Source organism: Cucurbita maxima, unplaced genomic scaffold, assembly GCF_002738345.1.
Source record: "Cucurbita maxima cultivar Rimu unplaced genomic scaffold, Cmax_1.0 Cma_Scf00002, whole genome shotgun sequence".
In the NCBI taxonomy this organism is placed as follows: Eukaryota; Viridiplantae; Streptophyta; class Magnoliopsida; order Cucurbitales; family Cucurbitaceae; genus Cucurbita; species Cucurbita maxima.
This window is the reverse complement of record NW_019272018.1, coordinates 1766483-1783219: the sequence shown is the minus strand read 5'-3', so window position 1 is coordinate 1783219 and position 16737 is coordinate 1766483. Positions and strand designations below refer to the sequence as shown.

Sequence of the window (16737 nt, the reverse complement as noted above, 5' to 3'; positions counted from 1 at the left end):
CCCCAAGTTTGCATATTGTTCAGCAGTTCTTTTGTTGTTCAGAAGGAATAATATTCTGCTTTTAGGATGCCTCAACTTTTCTTCTTTAAGTGCAACTCTACTTTCTTATATTACACCCAACTAATTGTACTAATTCTGCTCGTGGCTAGAAGAGTACCACACCACGCCAGCAAGAGAAGTCGGCAAAAAGGACTTGTAACCTGAGAAAAAGGAAATCGTTTGACTATTCCCGCCTGCAAGCTGAGGAATAGGATATTGTTCTCGGTTTGAATACTTATTCAAACTCATGAAATAGTAAGTAGCTGCAAAAAAAAATTGTTAGCACATTTGGTAGTTGAAGCCATGAGGGCACTTAACTTATGCAAACTATCTTCTTCTATTGCTTTTCTTTGATTTTAATATGCATTGTCCTATTATATTAGTTAAGATTATGAGCAATATTAATGGTTGATTTGTTGTCGTAGTATAATTTTAATGGGCATTCTCTCTTATTTTATAAGTCATCACATCTTCAATCAAACAATCTCACATCGCCCATACATGTGTATTTTCGTTCAATTGTGATTCTAATTGACTTGCTTCTACTCTAGGTCAAGTCTTAAGGCTCAATCTTGCGTCTATCCTAGACCAAGACCATTCAAATGCAACATAACATCTCATTGCATCATCTAGGTTATCAACAACACGACTCACATGCTTCTACATCGATTTGAAACTTCCAAGATGCATTCAGACTATTCATTGGATCAAAGTGGTCTTAAAACACTCAATTGGAGCTTGTATAGTGATTTTATCATTCACCAAGACGGATCCATGGATTATAACATTCACCGAGACAACTATATAGATTAAAGTTTATCGGTCATTTTTACACTTATTAGGATATATTGGCTCAATATAGAATTGATATCTCTTGAGTTCCATGGATGCTTCATGATGTCGTCTCAAGCCACATAATGTCAATGACCTTTGTAGTTCACTTGGATATGTTTATCAAGAGTCAACCTATGAGTAAACTTTATATTTGAGACCTCCCAAACAACCATCCATCCAGGCACTATTGAGGCAAGAACCCCTCGTGTCCATGTCATCTCATTTTTACATTTTGTATCAAAGTTTGACCCTATATTTCAACCTCCTAACTCTTGAGGTTATGACTCGGGGTCCAATCTAGTTCCCATTAAGTTTCTAATCCTTGAACACATTGTTGCTTCTAAGCTTACTAACACTTGAGCTTGACAATTTTGCATACTCTTTTTGGTGTGTAAGTTCACACATTGTTTTATCGATGTCACTTACGTGCCACCTTCTATCTGTCTACATGTGGAAAGCACAAACTATTTTATTCTTAATATGGTTATGCATTATCTTTTACTTAAATTAGTTATCGTCCTATCTATAAGCTAATCCACCAACAAATATAGTTACACTTAGTTCTTAGGACTTGGCCACCAAGACTCGTAATGTAGACACGACAAAACTTCTAATGTCTCTTAGCTTAACTTATGACACCTTTTGGTCAGCTTAATGACGCTTGCTTGGCCAATTCTCAACTTGGCCCCATGATGTCTACAAATGTCGCTTCACTGTTGTCTTGCTGCAACTTCTCATTTCTCGTCTCTTAAATCCGGTTGGTACTCCTTCATGAACAAACGCGGTTTTGAAAACTTCTTGTGAAGCCACCCACTTAGGCATGTGAAAATGGCTTTAGGTGCCTAAGTGGCTCACTTCTCTTGGAAAACCTCCACAAGCAAACAACCAATTTTCTTTTGAGTTATTTTCCTCTCTCGTGTTCACTTCTCTACGCTGTTTGTCTCTCACCTGTACACTTCTCTTGGAGCACTCACACTGACACTTGACTTCACTGCTTGTAACCATTAATATTATCTCTTAATATTAATATAAAAAATTTAGATGTGAATGTGAGCGATACAATCTAACCAGAATAAAAAACGACATAAAAAATATCACTCTTACAAATTTAATTGTTTCTTCTCCAAATGACGATTCTATAGAAGGTGAGGCACGACGTCGTGATCTTGACATACTCACGACCAACCTTGAGAGAAACCTGAGCCTCATATGCATTTTTCGCACGACTTTCTGGTTTCATCGGACCTTATGTGAGTTTTGTCTTCGCCCACCGAACACAACTTGTGCAAAATGCAAGCTTGTTCTTCCACACACACCACTGTGTGTATGTTCAATTATCTGCGACACATCCGACTTGCCCCTACACTAGGCCAAGTTATTCGGCTCGACCTTGCCTCTACTCGGGACCAAGGTCTCTCATGTGCAACGTCGCATCTCAAATCATCTTGGTTCCCAATTAGCATGACCCATTGGTCATCATGGCTCACTCGGTCACGCCATCGAGAATGGGCACACGTGTTGCTCATAATATCGGAATATCCTTAACATCTATCCATCCAAGTTCTATCGAGGCATTGGACTATCCCCCGTGTCCATGCCATGTCGTTTACGGATTTTGTATCGGATAGTGGGTGTATGATCCAACCTCTGAAACATGGAGGGGCACAATACTAGTACACTTGTGTTGTCCGATACTATACTTGAAAAACTCATCTCAAAGAAAGTCACTTAAGACACTTGTCTCACAATGCTGGCCCTCAGTGACCCACATATATGTCACATGGTAGCTCTCTTAGACCACAAGGCCTAAGGGTGGTGGAGAGCTGATACCATGCCTCCTCCTATAGTACATTTTGAGGTATTTTTAATTTTTCTCGAGTAGACGTCATTTTGGCTAAGCTCATACGCTGTTGTGGAGCATCCATCCCGTGTCCAATTGACACCAAATTTGAGGAGCTTTCATATTTCGTATGGACAGATTTGATTCCAGAATTACATGCCAAATTTCCTTCGGAACCCTGACTTTCAAGTTTAAGGCTCGAGGCTCTACTCGGCCCTTCAACAAGTCTATTTTTTGGCCTCTTGTCTAGTCGTCGCCCGTATCTTGCTTATGTCTCGTTCTAGCTTCAATACCCACTTTGTATGGTGTGTTGAATAATACACCTTCCTCTTCAGTCGTATAATGACACTCGTCTAAGCCCTCATGTGGCCGGATGGGTGCCATTTGAGAGTCGCCGCTTTGCTTCTCGCAACATAAGGGTCATAAACTACTATTCTCATAGTATGACTGTGACATTCTCTCCCACTTAAACTAGCCGGGAGCAAATCACTCCATAGATTATGACACTAATGAGTTGTGTTGCTTTCGATTGCTCCACAGTGAAGCGAGTGCACTAGCGTGAATTATGCGGCGACGTTATGCTTTCCTTTTTTGTTTTTTAGTTTGAAATTTAAGAAATTCAGCTCTTGACTGCTTTTGGAATTACAATATACATCTTACAAGCATGTCGCTTTCATATAAAAAAAAAACACCTTTCAATTATTTTTCAAAACTATAAAAAGGAAAAATAAAAAAACACCTCGAAATTATCCAAAAATACTTCTTCTTATAGATTTATAGACAATCATGATACCCCTTGATCAAATGTGGATTTAATTCCTAATATTTAGGGTATTATTTCATTTTCATTTCTCTTATTTTAAAATCAAACATATTTAAAAAAAAAAAAAAAAAACATATATTGTGTATTTTATTGAAGAACATTATGAAGTAAAACATATTACACAAAACAATATATTTTTACAACAATATTTGATCAGAAATTCCAAAGGCAATGAAGGTCATCCAAAGGAGGCGATGGATGGTGGTTAGCCCCAAACCCAAAGGCTTCTTCAAACCCTTTAGAAGAGCCTACCTTCAACCTCCAAACCTCTCCTCCTCCTCCATCTTCCTCCTCCTCAAAATGCCCCGACCAAAACTGGACGTCCTCGGTTCGATCTTCCATTGAATTGGAGAAGCAGGTCACGAGCGATGCCTCCGACTCCATTAATGGCGGAAGCACCCTGGATGACATTCCTGTTTCGTCCCCCTTCTTCCCACTCCTCTTCTTCAATATTCTGCATATCACCCATTCCTTCTGCATCCAACAAAACACCTCCTTTCATTTTAGTCCCTATACTTTCATCAAATCTCACATACGGCCACCACATTCAACAATATCCATTAGATTTAAATTCTTATTAGAAAATAATAAAATTGTCGGCTAACTTAGGAAATGATCATGAGTTTATTAGTAACTCATACCATTGTGGAGCATCGTTATTCTTAACATGGTATCAAAGTCATGCTCTTAACTCACCCATTTTAATAGAATCCTTGACTCAAGTGTAGAACAAATAGCGAGAGGATTTGGAACAAAAAGTGGGGTTTTTGTTGTGTGTTTACCTGGGAAAAAGCAGAGGATTGGGCGTGTAATCTATACTCATGCATGACCCAATTGGACTTTTGTCCACGAGGGGCTCTGCCTTTGTAAAAAACCAGAGTTTTCTTGAACCCAATAAGGCATCTCCCTTTGAAAATCTCTCTGTCTTTGCCGGTGGCCTTCCAATACCCAGCCTTTGTGGCCCTGTTCGTCCTTAAACCACTAGGGTACTTCCTATCTCTCACACAGAAAAAGTACCATTCTTTCTCCCCCATTTTGGCCTTCCCTGTACACAAATTCAACTGTTACACAAAGACAAAGCCTCAAAAACCACTCAGTGGCTGCGGAATTACCAGGCAAATCCCACGGCTCGCACTTGTTGAGATCCACTTCCGCGATTGCTGGAGAACAGAAACCAGAGCAAACCACTTTCTGGGAAAGATAGTGTGTGATCAGCTCCTCATCCGTCGGGTGGAATCGGAATCCAGGTGGCAGTTCCATCACCGTCTGATCTTCTTCTTCTTCACTCTTTCCCATTCCAAGAGTTTTAAGGATGTTTTGTTACAGAACAACACTCCGGCCTTTTGTAGAGACACAAAAGGAAAACACGTTCGGTCTGGCTGGTATGGTTTGGTTTGGTTTGGTTCGGTTCGGTTCGGTTCGGTTTAAATTACGACAGAACAAAAATCTCAGACAACTTAATCCTCGGCTATAACAACCTTGTCTCTCTCTCTCTCTTTATTTCTCGACCACGAACATTTCACTGTGTGTGTCGCATGAAAATTTGCTCAACTTTTTCTTTTCTTTTAATTAAATATTTATTCATAAAAAGAAAAAAGCTTTTAGATCCAATCTTATCCATTTATATATGTAATACTTTATCTTTTAGTGTACGGGTTTTGATTGTATTTAGGTCTCTCGTTTCGATTGTATTTTGATATTTGAGTGGAATAATTGAGTGTCTTCGTTAACTGTCTCATTTTCAAAGGATTACTCTCTTGTTAGGATCACAATTTAGTTGATCACGAGCAAATATGAACTTGTATTTGATTTTCCACTTTCAAATACGTAGTCAATCTAGGATCTACTCATCGAGCACCCATAATTTGGTGTAAATCCAACTATGAGTGGAACAAATAATTTCATGTTTCTTTAGTAAACGTAGCATAATATCTTAGTAATCAAAACAATCGTTTTTTAACATAATTATAGTTTCCTAACCTTCATATATCCTCGAGAACATCATATTATTAGAGCAGGATTAGCCAATTCTTTAGCTTTTGAAAGCTTTTCTGAGGATCTTTTCTTACCAAATCAAAGGAATTTACAAATTTCTGTTTCCATTAGGTTACTTCTCTTAGTCTTTGATTAAATTTTTATGATCAATATTTGCAGTATACACCAAATTAAATTTGATTGATGGGTAGAATCAACACTTAAATAACCCGACAAAAAACTAAGTTTTGGATCATTTTTAATATTGTTATTCTATTTTAAAAAAAAAGAATTGTAGTGATAATAGTGAAATAAAATTGAAATTATTAGGAATAATGTAATTTGGATTATTAGGTCAAAAGAAGAGAGAGGTGGAGAGAATAAAAGTCATGGAGTTAGTTGGTATCTGCCTAAACTAAAAGTCTTCAACTTTATACCAATTTTAAAATAATTTTAAAATGCCTTCGTGTGGAAGATATCCATTAATATACTTTCCTTTTCATAGATATATATATGGAAGCTAAATTCGAATACCCACCCACAAGAACTTGTATGGTAGAATATAGCACGCAGATGTTTGAACAACTTTAAGTTAAAAGTTGAGTAAGAGTTCATCATCTTCGAGCAGACTTCACCCCATACGATATGATTTGTCGTTACAGCATGACTCTTAACCACTAGTAGGGTTATGAATACTATACTGCATCGTATTCGAGATGAGCTTGAAAAAGAACCCGTCTAAACTTATTTTGTAATTTTAGACGGATCAAATGAGATTTAAAATTATTGTTGAGTAAGTTCTAGTCGAGTTGACTAATATCTTTTCGATTAAGTTTCAAATTTTAGTTTGATTGATTCTTAATGTTAATAATTTAGGTTTAGTTGATTCAACAACTTTTGATTAAGTGGACGATGTTATCTTTTAAATTTACTATTTAGGTGAGTGCTTTTACTACTTGAAAACCTTAAGCATGACAGGATGCTATATGTTATTTGGAATGTTTTGTATGATCGTTCATAAAATAGTCATGTATCATATGAATGTCATTAATATTATATATTGAGAACGAAAATAAATATATATGTCATGTTTGCTAGAGGATGATGCTACGGAGTCTCATGTATAAGTATATGGTTAAAATTAAAATTAAGTGTTTGTCTTAGTAACACTATTGATAAGACTCATTTTATAATTATTCAAATAATTTGATCCAAATATTTAATCTCTTTCTAAATTTATTAATCGAGAAGATTAATATTTCACATATGGATCATATGCGACTTGATCATGGTTACGAGTTCTTGCCTAAAAGAGCTTATCCTTTCATTTAAATGGGTGATAAAGACTTTTGTAGTCAAATCAATTTGCCTACCACTTTAGAAACTTGACCAGTTAGAAACATGATCTTACTAGATAAAATTCACTTTTCAAATACATGCTCATATCGTTAGGACAAACTCTAGTAGATTCTGGTACATATAGAGAGTGACCTCGTGTTATTGTGTAGGGCACAACATTAATAGAACATAGGAGTGACCTCGGATATGAGTTCATATCATGTAGGGCACGATCGTATAGTTACCAACTATATACATATACAAATTAATTGGTAACATTCTAACACTCTCATATGCTTATGGGTCTTTTGCTCGAACTTCTAGTGGTAAAAAAATATTTAAAAATGACCAAAGTAATTCATATAAATTTTTTTTTGAATTTCTGTCTTCAAAATATATCATCATGTTTTCATTTCTTTTTTTCTAAATACAATTATATCTTCAAAATTGAAATTTTTAAAAAGATATCAACAAAATCTAACCTAATCTTATTTTATTCAAAAATATTTGTCGTGTTCCACCAACAAATAATTTTTGTCCTTAATATTATGTATAATTTAGCATTGTTTTGTTTTTTTTTTTTTTCATAAAAAACACAATTTTTTAGAGTTGTAAAAAAATACTAAAATATTTTTTAAAAAAGCCAAAAGTTTTAATTTTATAAATTGCAATCATGATCTTCTTTTATAGTTTTCTGAATTAATTATAAGACATAGTTAAAAACATTTTTCATTTGCAAATTAGTAAATATTAAAATATTAGTCTACCAAATAGAATACCCATTTTGAATTATTGAATGAATTTCCTTTCCCATTTTTATAATATTCTTTAAATAAATCAATAAATTAGAAACTATTTCTTTATATATATAACAAGAAATAGAAAACTACAAAGAATATTTTAAAAAATTATAATTATTTTTTAAATAAGCTCTTTAATTTTAAATTGATTTATTTTAAATCAAGGGATTTATAGGAATATAATATGAAAAGCATATCTTGATGAGCATGATATATTGAAGGAATTATTTAATAAAAAAAAATCTCATTTTTATCATACATTTTTGTGAGGGTCCAAATAAATAATATTATTTCTTTTATGAAATTAAATTATTTCATACTAATTATTTTTGGTGGAAAAAAAAAATATTTTAATTAATTGAACATTTTGGACTTAGTATTCACATCATTGGACATGGATGAAGCCATTATGCATTACCTAATCTTGAGAAGTGACGATTTGAGGCTCCACTTGTATACTTTTCGTAGCATGTGAAAAGACTAAAATGCCCTTTACCTATTACATCATATTAGAGATATCGTTCTTCAAGTAGCATCTCGTATGCTTGTTTTAACACTGACTTTCGATTAAGTATTAATTTAAGTATTGAAGTTTACACGTCTTTGCATCCAAATTATACATCAATTGAGAGAATTTATACTAACATAAAAAAAATTAAAAAAAATAAAAATAATTATTTTCTCTATTTATTGATAATAAAAAATTATTGCATAAAAAATAATAAAAAAAAAGTGGGATTACAATAATTGATATGTTGGATTTGATAAACCCTATTATTGGTTCCATATAAGATAAGAGTTTCTTTTTTTGGAAAATGAATTATTCAAGAAAAATAAAAGGCTTCAATTATGTCAATAAAAGAAAAACAAAAAGAAAAAAAAGCCATTAAAGCTTTCCTTTTCAAGAAACTCTTCACCTATGGATTCAATTGCGCATGGCTGCTTATATCTATTTTAAGGAATTTCAATCTTAAGGGCAAACTCTTCTCTTCATCCAACGGCTCTTATCTTTTTTGTGATGGTTCTGATGGTGTTACGCGTAAGTATTTTGAATCTTAGGCACTCTAAGTACATCAATTATAGTGAATTAACTAGTATGTTTAGAAGCATTAAAAAACTCAACTAGTTTGAATACTAACCTTTTGTTGTTCAAGTTTCTTTTTCCTCACGAATAGGTTTCGAACCACCACTAGTGTCTTCTCCACTATTCTCCGGTCTTAGAATGGGATTGTAGAATCCGGTGAGTGACTAACTTGGGAGGAATTTAGTATATATGAAGAAAGAGTTTGTGAGAGGTTTTTCTTAAGGTTTTTTTCCGAAAAAGCCAATTTTTCATGTACCATGATCACTCAATTTATAGAGTTATGTTTGCAATGCAAATTTGAGATCACCAAATTTTGACTCTCAAAATTCCACTCAAATTTGTGGAGTTTATTTGGCAAACATGCAAGTTTGGTTAAACCAAATTTTGACATCTCAAAATTCCACCAACATAGATTTTTCCATTAAATGAAGTCAACATTTTGACTTTCTTCATTTTGATTCAACAATCAATTTGAATTATTAATTTCAAATTAAAGTAATATTAAATAATTAATTAAACTATTTAATTAGTATTTAATATTAATTCAAATGCTAATCCTAATTAATTCCAACCCATATTTGATTAAGATATTTAAATCTTATTTAAATATTTTAGATTCTCTCTTTTTGTTTAATTCATAAATAAAACAAAAATACAGTTAAATATATCGTATATATGTAGCGCATTCTCCTTAATTTGAATTCGAACACTTCGAACTCACTCGTCACACTGTTCTATGGTTTAATCTGATATGAGCTAGCAGAGGGACCTAATAAACCTATAGATCATGGGCTCCAACGATCCAAGATTAACCAGTTAAACTCATTAACCTTGTTAACCAACATTCGTTAACTACTAGGACATTCCACTATAGCCTAGTAGTTGCATATAGATATATTTCTGTCCATTTGATATAACCATGATTAGTAAGTCGATCCTTCACAAGTTGTTCGTAACTAGAGCTGGGTCAATTTACCGTTTTACCCCTAAAGTTACTTCTTGTTCCTTATGTCTCACTGATCCTCTAATGAACAATTGGTTTGCGGTCCAACTAGTAAACCCAATCCCTCTCAGGCCAATGAGTGGATGGGGCCCCTTGTTCAAGACCTGGAGTCAGTACTTACGGGAACTACCTCTCTTCTATCCCTAAAAGTGGGTAGGAGTGAATTCATCTTGCACCCCACGTCCCCAGCCATTTACCCAGTCGTACCCCTAAAATGGGAGGCTTATTGAGTCGGCGAACTTGAGCCACTCTCACCTATGCAAATCTAAGGATAATTCCGCAACAGGAGTTCATGATTAGCTCAAGATTAAGATCGAGTTACCTAGGTCATCGAATGAAAAGAAAATTAGTCTCAACAGTAAACGACATTATAAAGTGAGAGTGATTTTCTTCATGGTCCGATCTTATGCAATACTCATTGCATAGGACGCCCCCACTCACATGTCTCCACATGTACAATTTAATGATCACATTGTTTATATCATATACAAAAAGTGGGCCGCATCCATAGTGTCCCCAGAATAAGGTACTCAGCCTTATCCTTATACTATAGATCATTTTGACTATATACTTGAACTTGATCAACTCTTATGTCTCTACATATAGTTCAAGTAATCATACTATAGCCAGAGTGTTCTTAATTTATTGGATTTAGATTAATGGTCATAAAATTCACTTTATTCAATAACAATCTTTATTGAATAAACAACAATAATAACTTTATTGAAAATAGAATATGTTTTTGTTTACGAACTATGAGTTTTAGGACATAAAACCCAACAATTCCATCCATCACTCACCTTTTATTCATCTCCCATGTCCGTTTTACAAAAGTTTGTATAATAGCTCAAGCTCTTGCTAGCAGATATTGTCTACTTCAGTCTATCGCCGTTAATTTCACGATTTTAAAATGTCTACTAGGGATTTTCATACTCTTGTAAGGAATGTTTCGTTTCCCTCTCCAACTGATACGAGATTTGATTGTTTGAAAAATGAATAAATGAATATTTTTTAAAATTGAAGAATAAAAACTAAATGCTAAGAAAAATGAGAAGAATCGAGATAAGAGTACAAGTATGTGAACAAGAAGGACGAAGAGGAGGATAAAAGAGAATGAGAGAAGGAATAAGAAGAGGTAATCACGATATTAGCACGGAGGAGGAGCCCGTGCTGGAAGTGTTGGAGGAAGAGACTAAGGGTACAAGCGAGTGGTGCTAGAAGATTTGGTTGGTCACGAGTGTGACAGAAACTCCCACATCAAATATTTTGTTAGTCACACTAACAAACGTTTAATCTCAATAACTATTTAAAAATATTTTGTACAAATTAATGAATTAAACTATGAGTCTTAGAAATTAAGATCTTACGTTCAAATTTAAGAATCAAAAGTGTTCTTACCCTTTGAAAATCGACAAATTCGCAAATAAAGAGCGACGAAATCTCTCTAACAATGTTTGTCCATGTCGAGAGTTACGGTAAGAGATTTGATCCATAAAAAAAATAAGAGGTTGACAGGGAGCGGCATGTTGGCCCTACTTCCCACTCGCCGACACGAGAGTCACACGACATTATTCCACATGGCACGATATGAGTGGTGGAAAAGCATGAGAAATTTTAATACATGATTACTACACTCTCTTTGTTCACACTATATTTCTTTTTTGTTCTTAATATGGGTAGATTCATATAATGTTTAGCGGATTACACATAATTTTTAAATTACTAAAAGTCAAAATTTGTGTTCGACTTTCTGACTTCAACAAAGTTGTCAACTTTGTATGTGTTCGAGTAAAAGAAACTACTTGAGAATTTCGAGATTTACTCTCTAGTTTTAGAAGAAGACAGCTTATATTTTGTTTCAAAAATATATGTGAAATTTCGAAAGAATTTCAAAAATACCCTTTTACAGTAATCTTATCGTTAATACCCATTTCAAAAATTATAATAGACATTGAAAAATAACATTAAAAAAGAGAGCTAATCTACAAGATTATTATAAGTTATTATTGAAACTTTAAACATAATTTTTATATTATTATTAATTTAATCTATCTAAATTATTTAAAATGGAATGGTATTAAAGAAACAATAAAAAGACGACAGGATCATAAAGCAGCTTAACTTTATTTTTTAAAAAAAAAGAGAGAGATTTGAAAAATGAATGGTTTTAGTAATTTTCTGTTTATATATTTAAAGATATATTAGAAACGCTATTTTGTTAAATAGTATTTTATTTTAAATGACTATTTTCATTAAATAATAATAAAAAAATTATTTTTTTAGATTTTTTATAAGTTATTATTGAACTTTAAACATAATTTTAAAAAGAAATATAAAATTTACAGATATTTTTATTATTTTAGCGTATTTAAAATATTTTATATTGCTATATTTATGACCATCCTTTTTCATTTCCTTTATTTGCCTATTTTATCAAAACTTTTAAATAATTATATTCTATTTTTTTCGATAAATAGTTATTTTGTTTTCAAATAAAAAAGGGAAAAAAAAAGTTTCATTGAGGTATATAATATGTAATTAGGTCGAACTTCTCCCACCACGAAAACAAAATATTGAAAAATATTATTAAAGAATTGTCGGTAACAAAATATCAAAACTGAAAAACATGTTTTAATTGAGGGTGAATTTATTACGACTTTTTGTAATGATGCACTAGATCCTATTTTTACTATTGAAATATAATCGTTATTGCATATGCACAAGTTCATTTCTAAACGATGTCATGAAATTCATAAAATTTATTTTGAATAAAGAAAAATAAACATTAATGAAATAGTAAAGAAAGTCATATGCCATAATCTAACCTAAGGACTACAATTTTAAAAGAAAATACAACTCTTCTGATTGTATTTTTGAAGCCTGTATAGCGATGTCATCAACCGTACATGGGTGTCTTATCTTTACCTGAAAAAACAAGTAACACGTGACTTGAATATTTAAAAATACTCACTAAATAGACCTGCTAGTGGATGGTCTCTACTTTTTAGTCCTAAGTAGAGTTGGATGTGTTCTACTTCTCTACACGCAGTCAACGCACGTGTACATAGACCCATCAGGTAGGCTCGTATACATACCCTTGAAATTGTCCTTCGACTAGCATACACTCACGCTACCAAAAGCCATAGAGGGAAATGAGTGCACATAATATCATAAGGTATGTGTCCACACTAATTATAACGGGAAATATCCTGATGCACATGAAATACAAAATGCATGAGGTCGCCATAACTTTAAATCATGTCATTACACATGATGTAACTCATACCTCCATTTTTCATGAGATGGCATCTTTATGAGACATGCATACGTAATACTTGTCATACCTTTCATGATTAACATACATGGCTTACCAATATCTCATAGACATAGATTGAACATGTTAACATAGTTTACTTGGCGTGAAATATAGAGATTCATGCATCTTACGACTGTCACCACATAGTTTCATAATATAGCAGAATCATATCACAGTATAACTTATAACATAGCATAATTTGTATCGTAGTATAACTTATATCATAACATAGCACACGTCAAAGAGTCATAAAACATGACACGTGCAGGACAATAGTGCATGCGTTTAGAGGATCCAGATGACTTGTATGTTGTATGAACGACGTGTGTCCTATGGCCCCTACATGTAACATGTTTTAAGTTTGTTTAACGTGTGTTATGTTATATAACAACTTACACTATGATATGAATTATGATATATGATACAAGTTTTGTTATGCTATGATTATACTATATCATAAAACTGTGTTGTGAGACCAATATTATATGATATATGAATCTCTATATGTTACACCAAGTAAACCATGTTAGAATGTTCACTTTATGCCTATGAGACATTGTTAAGTCATGCATGTTATTCATGAAAGGTATGTTTAGTATACATATCCATGTCTCATAGGAATATTATGTCATAAAGGGAATGGAGATATGGGTTGCATCATAAGTAAATGTCATGATTTAAACCTATGAAGACTTTATGCATTTTGTATATCACGTGCATCGAGATACTTCCCCATTATGATTAGTATGGAGGCATACACTACGATATTCTATACATCAGGATATTATGCACACTTATTTCCATAGGTGGCTTTTGACAGCATGAGTGTATACTCGTCGAAGGGCAGACCCAAAGGTATGTATATGAGCTTACTTGGTGGGTCTATGTGTGAGTGCGTGGGTCATGTTTAGGAAAGTACTGCACATCCAACTTTGCCTGGAGTGAAAAGTAGAGAGCAAGACTATGATATTCTACATAATGATAGGTCCCACCAAGATTGCATTTTTCACCCCACTGAGAGAAAGTAGGTTGTGACCCCCACACGTTAAGCTACAAGGGACGACCCTAAAGTATCGTCCATCCGGTCATGTTTAAGACAAGATTGAGAAGTATCATGATGTGACCGAGGAGGAAGGTTCATCATCCAACAAACCAAGGGTGTGTATTAAAGTTAAGTCGAGGCATACACAAAGTTCGGAAGAATGAGGCGACACGAGTCTAGAAAACAACCTCAAAGAGGGCTTGGTAGGGCCCTAAGCCATAACCTCAAAACTCTGGGATTCGAAATGAGTTTCGACATCCAGCTTAAGAATTAAGTCCGTCGATAAGAAAGATGAAAGCTCACCAAATATGGTTTCAAACAGATACTCAACGGACTATGCACGAGTCCGTATGTACGCTCGCCAAAATGACGTCTACCTAAGAAGGATTGAAAATGTCTCAAATTGTACTATAGGGGGAGGCATGGTGTTGGCTCTCCACCACCCCTAGGCCCTATGGCCTAAGCGAACTACCTTGTGGTACATGCATGTGTCACAACATGGGCGAACGTCACGGGACAAGCGTCTCGAGCGTCTTCCTTTGAATGTCACAGTTTAGCACGGGTGTGCCAATATTGTGCCACAACTCATGTGTTGGAGGTTGAATTATACACCTGCTATCTAGAACGTATATCATAAATGGTTTAACATGGATACGAGAGAATCTAATGTTCAAGAGAACCCAAATGGATGGATGTTTGGGATGTCTTGATGAGATAATCAACATATTGGTCAGTTTCAAACGAATATGTTCGAGCAAGCCTAGATGGTCAATATGTCCCAAGACATGGGACGACATCACGATGCATGGATCGTGTTATAAGGAACCAAGATGACAATGAGATATGACGTGATTGTGTCACGCACGAATGATGTGTGTGGCTGAATAAGCTTGAATTGCACGAGCTGTGTTCGATTGGCAAAGGTAAACTTAGACGGTCTGATATATGTTACCGTGGAAATGATTTAAGCAAATATAACAACGTTTATTTATATTGATTTAGTATAATAACATTATTATTCCAACAACACTATTTATTAAGCTGCGGATCTCCAAAAAAAAACCCAATAATTGGTTGTTGAAAAAGAAGAGAGAAGAAGTGTAAATGCGATACGTTTCTCTCATAAACGAGTCTTTGACTGAATCAACTTTTTTGTGTAAAGGAAAAAAAAAGTATGTATGGCCAAACCATCATAAATCTAAGTTTCTATTTTAAAAAATTGGCTTGCTTAATCACTAATTCCTTTCATATATGTATTCTTTTAATCATTAAAACTTTAAAGGTTATTGGATAATAATCTTGTTCTTTTTCAAATGATATCATTTTCGTTACTTTTGGATGGAAGCCGTTAATATTTTGTTTCAGATATATTATGTAGCTTTCAAAATGGTTTCACAAATAACTTTCACTTTCAAAAGTGTTTCAAAAATACGATTGTTTTCAAAACTTTCATTAATACCCTTATACTTTTTTCAAAGAATTTAAAAGCACCCTTTAATTTGTTTCAAAAATATTTATGAATTTTTTAAAATAACATTGCAATGTTGTGTAGATAATATGAGGTATTGATAGACGGTTCTCGTTCGTATATTTACTGTAATGAACCCTAAACCCTAAACAAAAGACCCTAAACAAAAGAATGTTATAGAGAAAATGCAAAATTTATAGGTGTTTTTATTAATTTAGGGTAATAAAGTAGTGAAAGATGGGGATTGAAGAAGTCAATATTGAAGGCTAAACTAAAGTACTAAAGTAGAGCAAAAGATATATGAGATTGATTAGTGGTGTATAGTTAAAGAATTGGGCATAAAGATAGTAGGAAATACAAAACAAGAAACCCTAGCTGCTATTTTGAAGGCCAACCAGAAGGTGAAACAAAAAGATGATTCTTTTAGAAATATTGGATAACTTAGATTGGGAAAAGCTTCAAAATGCTTTTCAAATATGCATTCATGAAATTAAAGATAGGGACTTTCTCTAAAGATTTATAATAACATTTTAATTATACTAGGTAAAAAAAAGGAAAATAGTATTGCTATAACGTCGACCAAATTTAAATAAATGTGCATGACGCTAATATCATTTGAGGATTTTATTGATATTGCTAGGTTAAGATGAGGTTGTGACTTTGATACCACGTGATAGGGTTTATAAAAAATCCGGTTATTATGTTGAGGAATGTTGAGGAATGTTGGGAGGGAGCTCCAGATTGACTAATTTAGTGGAAGATCGCTGAGTTTATGAGGGAATGATTCGTGGTTTCTGATCGTTGACAGCCACATCAAAAGTCCGCAATTAATTTAATTTAAAATTTGATGTTATGATTATTTCAAAAGTCTTCAAAAATTAAAAACATTTTTAAGTCTTAAAGTTGAAACCAACTACTTATTAGTATATTAAGTGTTCCAATGACACCTAAGCTAAGATTAAGGGTTCTAAAAGACTCTAATAATTGTTTAATTTCATTCTATATTGGAAATTATTTTCCAACGTCATATGAGTTTAATATGAAAATATTTTGGAAATATGTTTATGTCACTATCTCTTCTATCATGGATTTGTATTATCATTCAAAATAATTACGAATATTACTGATGTAACATGACACGAACCAACCAAGTGTATCATGCCAACGAACGTGGAA

At 33.4% G+C, this 16737-nt stretch overlaps 1 protein-coding gene across 2 annotated transcripts; it reads right to left on the bottom strand.

Moving 5' to 3' along the window:
- Positions 1–3597: 3597 nt before the first annotated feature.
- LOC111496315 (NAC domain-containing protein 79-like) lies at positions 3598–16225 on the bottom strand. Of its 2 annotated transcripts, none has more exons than XM_023146726.1 (5): positions 16221–16225; positions 5917–5920; positions 4649–4855; positions 4319–4581; positions 3598–4010 (listed from the first exon to the last, which is right to left on the bottom strand). In XM_023146726.1, exons 3-5 carry the CDS (start codon positions 4830–4832, stop codon positions 3690–3692), a joined length of 768 nt encoding a protein of 255 aa, XP_023002494.1. In that variant the 5' UTR covers positions 4833–4855; positions 5917–5920; positions 16221–16225; the 3' UTR covers positions 3598–3689. The 2 variants fall into 2 exon arrangements, with proteins under 2 accessions (XP_023002494.1, XP_023002504.1); XM_023146736.1 differs by having other exon boundaries at positions 3598–4007.
- Between the last annotated feature and the right edge of the window lie 512 nt (positions 16226–16737).

Bases quoted from the DNA above. Each gene is read 5' to 3' on its own strand.
- LOC111496315 (XM_023146726.1), bottom strand. From the start codon at position 4,832: ATGGGAAAGAGTGAAGAAGAAGAAGATCAGACGGTGATGGAACTGCCA. The intron at 4,582-4,648 runs GTAATTCCGCAG...ATTTGTGTACAG, and splicing joins CGAGCCGTGGGATTTGCCTG to GGAAGGCCAAAATGGGGGAG. The intron at 4,011-4,318 runs GTAAACACACAA...TGTTGGATGCAG, and splicing joins AATCCTCTGCTTTTTCCCAG to AAGGAATGGGTGATATGCAG.